The sequence below is a fragment of the Amblyomma mixtum genome, chromosome 8, assembly GCF_055824585.1.
Source record: "Amblyomma mixtum isolate Tamu chromosome 8, ASM5582458v1, whole genome shotgun sequence".
Lineage (NCBI taxonomy): Eukaryota > Metazoa > Arthropoda > Arachnida > Ixodida > Ixodidae > Amblyomma > Amblyomma mixtum.
In genome coordinates, this window is record NC_143019.1 from 95,296,070 (window position 1) to 95,307,262 (window position 11,193).

Consider the following 11,193-nt stretch of genomic DNA (forward strand, 5'->3'; position numbering starts at 1 on the left):
AGGCCCTGCAGCACGCAAGTTGCGCGCCCAACAGCGCCTGCAAGTGAGAGCCAAGCAGCGGCGTGAATGTTTCACCAGCTACATCGAGGATGTCATGCTTCAATAGATGATCACCAAGAAAGTCTTCCTGTCGAGGGTAAGTGTAAGGTGCTCTGCCTGGAAAGACGTGGTGTGGGCTGGTGCAGCGATGGAAGATGCTAAAGGGCAGAACCAGGGCCTGGTTAACAGTTCAGCGAAATTCGTGATGAGCCTTGAGGCAGGGCCAGTAATTTCTGCAAACAACACTGAGCATCCGCCTTCGAATAATTGTGTACCGCACCGGTGCAGGAACACCTGGTGTCGCTGTCTGGAAAATCCGAGCTACAGGTGTCCATGGACGTGACGAAGGCATGCTACTATCTGCACGACAACTACATGATCTATGCTGGTGTTGTGCGCGCGGCGGTTCTTTGCGAGGCTGGCGATGGCAGCACGCAATTCGATGCACTTAATGTTGACTGCTGGCGCTCCATAGCTCAGTACCTGAAATTGAATCGTTTGGTTTAATAATGGATTGCAAGGCATGCGAGGACCACTGTGGTCTTGTTTGTTGCGTGCGTATGTGTGTCTTTTGTGTGCATGTGCATCCTTGACATTTGTGCACCTGTTTTTTTGCCTTTTTTTTCGTTTCGCTGCCCAGGACGGCGAGTCAGCGTCAACTTCAAACGAAATCTCATTATCTGGCTAAGCCTATGGTGGTCTCGCTTAGAGGCCCTAAAAGGAGATCTGTTCGCAGCCGCGGGTTCGACTCCGAGTCATGGATATTGATTCGATTTCCTTTGCTCTTTTCCACGACTTCAGCTTCAACTCAGCTGAAGGTCAAGTTTACAAAATCTGCGATTGAAGCCCGAGGTCCCGCAGTGAAGCACACGCTTCAAAAAGTTTTATGGAAGCAGCGTGATTCGTAAATGAGTGTTGCTCGGTTAAACATCGCCGATTTCCCTCGCTCCCGCGGGTGCTCGGCAAAGAATTGGCTACAGAAGTCTTCTTTTAAGCAGCCCCTATTCCCTGAATACACAGTCAAATCATCACACATTCAAATCCAATTAACTATCGGGTTTCAGGTTGGCTTCCGTCTCTCTGAGAACAAACCCAGGGGTATGCGAACTTGTAGACGTTAATTCTCAGTGGAGTAATATTGCACCAAGTATATTCTGTAAGCGCCGGAAAGTGTTCACCACAGGCGAGTTGTTGTGCATCACAATATCCGGCCTTTGCTAAGGTACATAAGCATTTGCTGCGCAAATGCGCAAAATTAACTGAAAGACAGAAATGAGACAGAAGAGGAAATATACGAAGTATGGGGATAGCTGACACTGTGTATTATCAATAGAACACTTTCTTTTTATTCAGAAAAAATAAATGCAAGCAAACACACTGCTCAGACATTCTGACAACACGATTTGTATGAGTAAAAACTAAAGCAAACAATGCTCGCAAAAAAAGCCAACCGCTCGCTCATTCAGATGAAGAGTACGCCTCGTTTGAGGCTCCAGTGCAAGATGCTTGTCTCGATGGACTATATGGGAGGTGTACCCAGCTTCTATCAGCGAGGCTTATTGCGCGATTACAATAAAAACGACGCTTCCAGTTGTTTTTCGAAAGGTAAATGAAAACTGCTCGAACCTAAACATGCAGAAAATACAAAACGTAGTACGAAGCAGTACTTAGAAATAAGTATACCTTTACGAAGAACACACTATTGGCAATACGCATGCTAAAATATCCTTTGCAGCTTGCATGAAATAACTTTTGACGCATGTAAAGGAGTCTTCCTCAATATTCAAAGCATTAAAAAATCTCACTGCATTTAGATTTCATAGTCTAATATGATTTATTTTTATTTTCATTTTTTTATTTTTATTTTTATTATTTTTATTTTTATTATTTACTTTTTATTTTAATTTTTACTGATTATCAAAACACTTCTTCCGCGCTCCATGTGGCGACGAACATTTGAAAACCGTTCAAACTAACACTTGCACAAAATACAGAAAGTGGTATGAAGCAGTGCTTACAAACCCATGCACCTTTTCGAAAATGAACACTACAGGCAATACACACGTAAAAAAAAAATTTCTTGCTGCTTGCATGGATTAACCTTTGTCACATAAAAGAGGAAAACGAACCCCAATGGTCAGGGAATAAAAAAAACTTACTGCGTTTTGATTTGAAACTGTTGTAAGTTTAACATTCTTTTTAATGTTTGTTGATTTTCAAGATACTTCGTTATCGTTCCATGTGGCGACGAACCTCTGAAAGCACTCAGGGTGAACGCTGGGTTTAGGCTACAACGCGCATGCTCACACCTTAAGTGTGTCTTTTCTGGAAACCTCAAGTATGTGTTCTCCAAACACTAAAAGCGGCTCAGCGTGGAGGCGCAGAATCCCGGGGGAAGCGGCACCGCCCCATTGGACACGATGTTCCGCAGAACGCACATCGCCTCGTCGTTGTCTACGACGCCCCAGGCGACCGGCCCCGTCAGGAACTCCCCGGCGGTCATGGTCAGGAAGCGCAGCTTCGCAAAGAATGGACGCATCACATCTTTCAGCTGGAGCGGGGAATCCGAGCCGAGGCTTTTGGCGCACTGCTCCTTGGACCAGCGCATGACGGCTGTGGCGACCGAGATCTCCCGGACGTACCTGAAAGGCAAGAAAAGCAGTGAAAGAGGTCTGTTAAAGTATTATAGAGCGCAGTGTGCAGAGGAGAAGACTGTGGGACGATTAGCCTTACAGTGAACATGTAAACAGTTGATGCACCTGCGTCTCACAGTGTATACGAAATATAACTGCCATAGCATGGACCTAGAAGGCCACAGCTCTCCAGGAATTCAAAAAGCCGCCTTAGTACCGCACTGTTTTGATTGCTCCAGCTTCCGAGAGCTCTCTGCTGTCTACGCAAAAGACGATGAACGACCGCTAGGCGGGCAACTGGATTGCGAAACAGTTAACGGATTTTTTCGTATATTCCGCCGACGAAGCTTACTGGAGAAACAATGTAGCGAGTACGAAAAGGTTAACATGGGTTATTAAAAACTCTGGTGAGCCACCAGAATCTGCTGGAGGCTTATTGACACTTGGAACCCTGAGATGCATTTACAAACTTCGAGAACACCCTGCAGCGTAGGAATATTATAGCGTGAGAATGGGTACCGGATACTATTAACGATAATCACAAAAAGAACGCAGATAGCTACAAAGAAGAGAAAAAAACGGCGGAGGGACAAAGGAAGCAATGAAAGAAGAACGATAAACAAATAAGCAAAAATGTAGGAACAACTGCACTTCCTCATTGCGGTGATTAATATGAAAGAACAGCACTTTTTAATTCGATCATAGTGTGATAAAAGAATACTGACTTACATACACCACATCAGCTGGACTCATAAAAGGAGTACTTCATTAATTTGGTCCAGAATTCATTTCACGTGTTTCAAAACTGTGCTCTCTTTTGTTCGAGTCAGTGTATGCGGTTTGAAGTAATTTCTCTTGTCAATGCCTTTCTAATTACTGCATTCAGTTCCAGCTTTTGCTTCTGAAGCCTTGCACGCAAAGGCTCCATTCCAATATTCTTTCCTTATTTCGCTCATGATTGCATGTCTACAATACAGCCTTGATATAAACCTGACTTTCCGGTTTCAGATTTCTCAGCTGTGAGATGCTGCGAGTGCTGATGCCACACAGGAGATATGCATATTCTAAGTGAGGGCTTAGCAGGGATTTGTATAGCGCTGCATCTTTATAAACCTTGAGGGGGCAGCACATACCTAATATTGTCAATTACGAGGTGGAAGATGTGCTCTTCTGCTTCGGCGAGGTTTTTGAGAGACAACACTGCAAGTGCAGGCGACTCCGACAAGGACTGCAGTACTCCTGGTAGGTAGGAAACCCAGTCCGGTTCGCCGGTCCGGGTATAGTAGTCAAGGTAGGCGAAGAGGTTTGAAGGAACCAGGTTTCTGCGTATGTAGTCGGTGCATCCGCTGCTTAGCGACGCTATGTGGTACTTCCTAGAGGCTTCTCGGGCATGCAGTGCGTCCAGTACAGTGCTGATGCGGGCACAGCCAGAGTAGAGGTACCTGCAACGTATGCATGGATAGATGAAAAGATAAGATCATCACCTCTGAAGCGGGGTGGTGACAGACGCCAACAGCGTCAGGTTTCTTTAGTCCCTTTTTTTTTTAAACATCAGAAAACTACCTGAAAGAGCCACATATGCCACGCCTCCTCCTTTCCCCCCACCACACCAATCCGCCCAAAAAAGATAATCAAGGTCAATACCTCTCCAAATTTTCTTGCCTGCACTCGTTGGCCAGGCACTGGAGGAAAAGCAGTTGAAACCCCCCGTCGCCCGAGCATGAAATGACGTATTAAGGCGGAAGCCTTTAATGTCTCATCGTTGTAAGCAGCAGTTGTCGACAGAAAATGTCACGCTTTTCAATTGGTGGAAACGGTCGTGACGTCACAGTGCGCGAATTTCAAACGGGGCCAATTGCACTTTGGCTAGTAACCATACAACCAATTGAAGGGATCGTATAGTGATGCTCCAAGTAAGTGGGACTGAACTTAGTTAATTGCTTAATTACCCAATTAACCTAATTAGCTTTACTAGTCAGGTCATATAAATAAATAAAAGCGATTAAGAAATTGGTCGAGCTCAGGAATCGAACCCCGGTCTTCGGCGTGAGAGACGAGCACGCTATCCACTCCGCCATGCCAGCTCGATGGTTTGGAATGAACAAAGGCGCGTCTAATGAATACGGTGTCTTCACATACTGCCATCCTCCTCCCTTCCCTTCCGGTGAGGTTTAGGTGTCCACCGAGATATGAGAGACAGATACATTTCCTTTCCTCAAAAAACAATTTACCGACGAGTGAGGCGTACAACCGAATGGGCGATGGCGTTCTATGGACTCCTTGGCAGCGTTGCAAGACGCTGTCGCGTTCCACTCTTAGGGGCGAAGCATAACATCTTAACCACACATCACTGACCACACTTTCGGTCAAAAAAGTGCCCCCCTGAATTTTGACGGTTGTCCACCGAGATATGTGAGACAGTTACTGCGTAATTTCCTTTCCTCAAATACAATTTTCATTTTCTTCATTACGGCTCCTCTTTATCTATCTTCTTTCACTCCCACCTCTCTTTCTCTACGGTGCGGTTCAGGTGTCCACCGAGATGACAGAGAATTACTGCGCCATTTCCTTTCCTCAAAAAGCGTTGCGTTCAAAGGGCAAGGCATCGCGCCGAACGGGTGGTGGCGTTCCTTGGACTCCCTGGCAGCGCTACAACGCGCTGTCGCGTTCCACTCCTAAAGGCGAAGCTTAAGCGACATTAATTAGTATTCAGGCATTAATCAGTAATTAAAAATTAATTAGTGATTTGCCATCACTTAGTAATTAGTACTCAAATATATGTGTCGCCACCAGTGCCACAGAAACAGCGAAGGTGGTGCGGAAAACGCTTCCGCCTCTGCCCACTTTTGACAGTCAAAGTGCCCCCTGATTTTTTTCTCTTGACAGCTAACAGCCCGGGACAAACACAGAAATTCCGCCATTTTTAGCCCTTTCGAGCGCCTTTCTTTGTTCTAACCGAAATCAACTAATTTTTTACCTGAGTAGTATATTCAGGCCTCGGGAAAGGAAATTTGTTAGTTTTTGAGCGTGAAAAAATAGCAGGTATGTTTTTAGAACAATGTGCAGAACTCCATACAAACTGTCAGATTTGTTGGAAAAAGTAACATCGAAATGTTCTCGTGTGTCATGTAAGGACCCTAAGGATCGCGGAATCATTTTCTGTTTCGACGATGCACATTATGTTCGAAATTGAGCAAAAACAATCGATGTTTTTTCTCGCGGCAAAATCTGTCTACCCACAAATGGCGAACAAATTGCTACCTACCTCACTGTTACGTGAAATATTATTTGCTGCGTGTGATTTACATGGCACAAAAGACGAACTTTTTTTCGATGGGAAGGGTGCTCAGTTTCAGTGAAACAATGAAATCACGTCCAGGTTCACCAGTCTCTCAGAACATGCTGCGAGTTTGCTGCGTACACAATTGTGTAAAAAGCGCCTGAAAGGAATGTTCCTTTGTGGTGTCCATCGTTCGCTAACAAACAGCTCTAGAACGCGTTTCGTTTCTTCCCGTCAATGCTTTGAGTATGCGAATAACCTCTGAAATAAAGTAGGATAGTGCCTGTATACTTATTATTCCCCCTGCCCCTGTTGTCTACAATTGAATCTGTGGCCACTTTGGGTCTAATCTTGCTCTCTGCCACGTGCGCTACACAAGATGGCGGCTGCTGCAAAAACAGGGTTGTGCTTCAGTGCTCCTCACCTAAGCATGATCTTGAAGCCCTTTGGGTGGACATCCGTTACGTTGACGACGTCCCCTTCGGCGAAGTCTCCGAAGAACATGACCTCGAAAACCCCGCTACTCAGGGCGAGAAGCCGCTTGTGGGCACGAAATTTGCGTTCGGGAACATCGGGAAACACAGCCGAGCGAACATTGAACTCGACGTCCGTCAGGTGACCGCTGTCGAGAGAGGCCTCTAGGTCGATCTGCAACCGGGTGTGAGAACATATGAAAGGGAGAGGGGGGGTGCAGTGGGACAGCATGAAACAGATGTTAGATTGAGACAATGCTGCCGGACTGAGTAATGGTGCGCAGAATATAAAGTTTCAGGACTTAGTACGTGGTGCGTATGCGTATGCAACTTTAGCTATTTTTTTTTCTGGTAGCCGCTGCTGCTGACTGCTCGGTCGGTCGTGACAAGTGAAAAATGGCTGACACATGTCTTGCATGCAACGAGCAGCTTTCTGAGGATGAAGCGTTTCTGACATGCTCAGAGTGTTGTTATGTGTATCATCTTGGCACATGTTGTGGGGTAAGTGAAGCCACATACAAGAAAAAGGCAGAAACTGCAAAAAAAGCATGGAAATGCCCAACATGCAAAACAGCTAAGGCTCGAAGCAACCATAGTGGCAAGAAAACAAGCGAGGAACCGGAAATGAATCTTCCAAGTGAAATTACAGATGTTCGTCTCGTGCTCACAGAAGTACTTGAGATCAAATCGAAAATTGACGCACTAGGAGAGATAAAGGCCACTGTGGATGGTATTGAGCAGTTTATGCAGGAAATGTCCACAAAATACGACGAAGTTTTGTCGAAAATTAAACAACAGGATGCAGATATATCTGCCCTCGGAAAGCGAGTGGAAAAACTCGAGGTTCTGGTAGCAGAACAAGAAAACCAGGAATTAAGGCAACAAGTTAACGAACTAGAGCAGTACAGCAGACGCCAAAATTTAGAAATACTTGGGCTGCCCCATCATGAAAATGAAAACCTACTGGAAAAGCTTAATGTCTTGGCCACTGATCTCGAACTTCCGCTGCTTTCCGAGGCAGATGTTGAGGCTGTTCATCGATTGCCCTCACGGTCTATCAAGGAGAGCACTAACAACGAGAGTGCTAGTAGTGACAGTGAGGTCGGGGAGAGTTCTAAGAAGGTTACACCTGTTCTTGTACGCTTCGTATCCCGTTCAACCAGAGACGCATGGCTTGCAAAAAAGGGACAGCTAAAGGAAGCGAAATCTAAAATCTTCTTCAATGAAAACCTGAGAGCACAGAACAAGGCACTCTTTTGGAAAATGAAAAAAAAAACGGCCAAAGAAAAAGAGTATGAGTTTGCCTGGTTGAAGAATGGAAAAATGTTTGTTCGTCGTGGCCCCCGCAGCCGAGTTATCAGGATTAGGACGACTAACGATCTGGATAAGATACGTTGAGTAACAGGCCGTATGCACACCACGGTAACTGATAGCAGCACCCTTGAAAATGACAGCCCCGTTCGCATATTCTTATCATGATGCTGATTCATTTAAACATTCCAAGCGTCTACGAGAAAAAAATCAACTTTCCTTATTCCATCTCAATGCGCAAAGCCTTCGGAATAAATAGGATTCTGTGGAAACCCTCCTAAATGCACTAGACCATAAATTTGAATTTTTAGCTTTCACTGAAACTTGGTTTACCAATGATTATGATGTCACACAATTTCCAGGATACAAATGCGCATCAGTTTCACGGAGTAATAAGAGAGGGGGAGGTGTGGCCATTTATGTAATGAACTACCTAAACTATGTCACCATTGAAGATTTCTGTGTCATAGATCAGCACTTTGAGTGTGTCATGTTAAAATGTGTTGGTACCATATTTGCCGTTATATACAGGCCGCCTTCTGGATCACAGGCAATGTTTTTAGTATTTCTTAAAAATATGTTAGAACAGTGCATGCACTTTAAGTCGCCTGTAGTTATTTGTGGTGATTTCAATATCGATCTCTTATTGCCTCAATCTAATCAGCAAAGGATGCTTGATATTTTTTTCTCGTTTGGTTGTGAAAATGTGATACATGTGCCAACTAGAGTGACTGATATGTGCCGTACTTTACTAGATGTGTGCTTCACAAGCTACAAAAAGGATGATGTGCAAGCAGGTGTACTGATAGCTGATGTTAGTGACCATTTGCCGATTTTCATGTCATTTAAACCATACTTTACAACACAGTCATTCCAAAATCAGTGCACCGATTACATATAGAATCATTAATGAAGCAAAGACCACAATATTTAGAAACTTAGTAGCAGAAACAAGTTGGGCAGAGGTTTTTCAACTATCTGACCCCGTTACAGCATATGACGTCTTTATTAAAACAGTTACCGAGCTCTATAATCAAGCCTTTCCTACAGTGCAATTCAAAGAGTGTAAAAAAGCCAGAAAACCATGGATAAATGCTGAACTTCTGAAAAGAATTAGAAATCGTGAAAGACTATTTGCCTCTTTTATCAGAACGAAAAATATAGATAGTTTGAGTATAAACGAATTCGTAACAAGTTAAGCTCTGATATTAAAAAAGCCAGGACCAGTTATTACGAACATAAGTTTACTGATATCTGCAACAACCCTAAACAGGTATGGAATACCGTAAAAAGCTAATGTCCAAAAATGAAAGAGACGGCATCTCTGAACTCGTTATAAATGGTGTGCCTTACACAGGGGCGTCGCTTGCTTGCAAACTTAATGAGCATTTTCTCATATCAGGGGCTTCAAGTAAATCTCAGGCAAGTAACTGTGATTTTACATCGTATCTCACATCCAACATCGAAAGCTCAATGTTCATGTTTCCAACTACAGAATTGGAAATCTGCACACTAATCAAAAACTTAAAAAGTAGCAGTGCATGTGGTGCTGATGATATTAAAGTTCAACCTATAAAATCCGTTAGTCACATGATTAGTCAGCCACTTACGCATATATGCAACCTGATTTTGAGTAGCGGAATATTTCCAGACAAACTAAAAATTGCAAAAGTCTCCGTCATACGCAAGGGAGGCGATAGAAATGATATAAATAACTATAGACCAATTTCGGTACTACCAGTCCTCTCGAAAGTAGTTGAACAGGTTATAAACATGAGACTACTAAACTTCTGCAAGCGAAACGATATCATCGCAGAACAGCAATATGGATTTCAGAAAGAAAAATCTACTGAAATGGCGCTAATAAAAATTAAGGATAAGATAATAGACAATTTTGAGCAGAAAATATATACAATAGGTGTTTTTCTTGACTTTAAGAAGGCATTCGATTCTATCAAGCACCCGATATTGTTGTACAAGTTATATAAATATGGCATTAGAGGAACGGCTCTCACATTAATAAAGAATTACCTCTCAAATCGTCAACAGTACACGAACATTCCGAATGCAAAGTCCAGCTTAGGTCTGATACATTAAGGAGTTCCGCAAGGATCAATCCTCGGGCCGCTGTTATTTCTTCTTTATATAAATGATGTAATTAACGTGCCCTCTACACCAGAAATAGTACTGTACGCTGACGATACCAATGTATTCTTCTGCGGACAAGATCTGGAAGCCCTCCACGTAGAAACCAATATATGGCTGCAAAACTTATCCACATGGCTCCGCACTAACGAACTGCAGTTAAACACTGAAAAACTAAGTACATTATATTCCGCGCACGTAACAAGTGCATTAAACAAGAAATACTGATTCAATTTCGTGATGAATCTATTGAACGTGCAATATCTCATAAATTTCTTGGCGTAATATTTCACGAACATCTCGACTGGTCCCCTCACATTGAAAAAGTTCGCACAGGTATCTCTAGGTAAATTGGTATCATGTATAAATTAAAGGACCTTTTGCCTATGTGGCTAAAGAAACAACTATACTACACACTGGTACATTCGCGTTTCCACTATTGTCTTCTTGTTTGGGCCACAGCACCTAAAACAAGCATAGAAAACATATACTTACTACAAAAGAAATTTCTGCGACTAATGGATAATGCACCATACCTTAGCCACACTGCCCCATTGTTTAGGAAACACCAATTGCTTACACTGTGGAATGTTATAAACAAAAAGATAGCGTTAGCCACTTACCAACAAATGCATTCTGATCCTGGCGCCTTTTGTCATAAGTATCTCACGAAACCACACAGCTACAGCATACGGCACATAAGTTATAATAAGGAAAAAATACGTACGAACTACGGCGCCCAGAAACTTACCTACAGAATTTCCAGTTTTTTAAACGATCACCATCCTGCTGTAAACATTATTCAAGAAAGCAAATCATTGAAAGCTTTCAAAAATTGCATCACCATGTATCTGTTGTCACTCCAGGCATAACCACTCTTTTCTTTTTTTTTATTCTGTTGTCTCTCATAGTTTTTCTCTAACTGTAGATAAATGTTCAAGATTAAATTACTGCAGTTCAGTGATAATCAATCCTTTCTGTATTTCCATTTCGTTTTTGTGTCTATTTTATGCGCTGAATGTCTTGTGCTCTCGAATGGGAGCAAGAAGGGCTTGGACTCTTTGTCAGGCATCCTTTTGCCTTTTAGTCTGCGCCCTAGGCAACTGTACCTTTGAGTTGTCTGAATAAACACTTTGACTTTGACTTTGTCGCCCGACAGAAAAACTCCCAGTCAAGCCACGGGAGGCATATATGCTGAGTCTTGATTAACTAAATGTACAGAAGTCGGTGATAATGCGTGAACTTCGGCTTTAGTTTGCCATCGTGCTTTACTGGTAGTTCTAACTTTGCCGCTAGGTCTTGCTTGGGGATA

At 43.2% G+C, this 11,193-nt stretch overlaps 2 protein-coding genes across 2 annotated transcripts; one reads left to right on the forward strand and one right to left on the reverse strand.

Moving 5' to 3' along the window:
* Nucleotides 1–2,329: 2,329 nt before the first annotated feature.
* Nucleotides 2,330–6,657, reverse strand: LOC149333611 (BTB/POZ domain-containing protein 2-like). The gene is made up of 3 exons (XM_089557761.1): nt 6,377–6,657; nt 3,806–4,114; nt 2,330–2,681 (listed from the first exon to the last, which is right to left on the reverse strand). Exons 1-3 carry the CDS (start codon nt 6,655–6,657, stop codon nt 2,396–2,398), a joined length of 876 nt encoding a protein of 291 aa, XP_089413887.1. The 3' UTR covers nt 2,330–2,395.
* Nucleotides 6,658–6,821: 164 nt separating this feature from the next.
* On the forward strand, nt 6,822–7,868 carry LOC149333612 (uncharacterized). Its single transcript, XM_089556087.1, has one exon. It carries the CDS (start codon nt 6,822–6,824, stop codon nt 7,821–7,823), a length of 1,002 nt encoding a protein of 333 aa, XP_089412213.1. The 3' UTR covers nt 7,824–7,868.
* The last annotated feature ends 3,325 nt before the right edge of the window (nt 7,869–11,193 follow it).

Coding starts and splice junctions, on each gene's coding strand:
- LOC149333611 (XM_089557761.1), bottom strand. CDS start 6,657: ATGCTGTCCCACTGCACCCCCCCTCTCCCTTTCATATGTTCTCACACC. Junction 4,115..6,376: donor GGCTTCAAGATCATGCTTAG/GTGAGGAGCACT, acceptor CATACGTTGCAG/GTACCTCTACTCTGGCTGTG. Junction 2,682..3,805: donor CTCGTAATTGACAATATTAG/GTATGTGCTGCC, acceptor CTTGCCTTTCAG/GTACGTCCGGGAGATCTCGG.
- LOC149333612 (XM_089556087.1), top strand. CDS start 6,822: ATGGCTGACACATGTCTTGCATGCAACGAGCAGCTTTCTGAGGATGAA.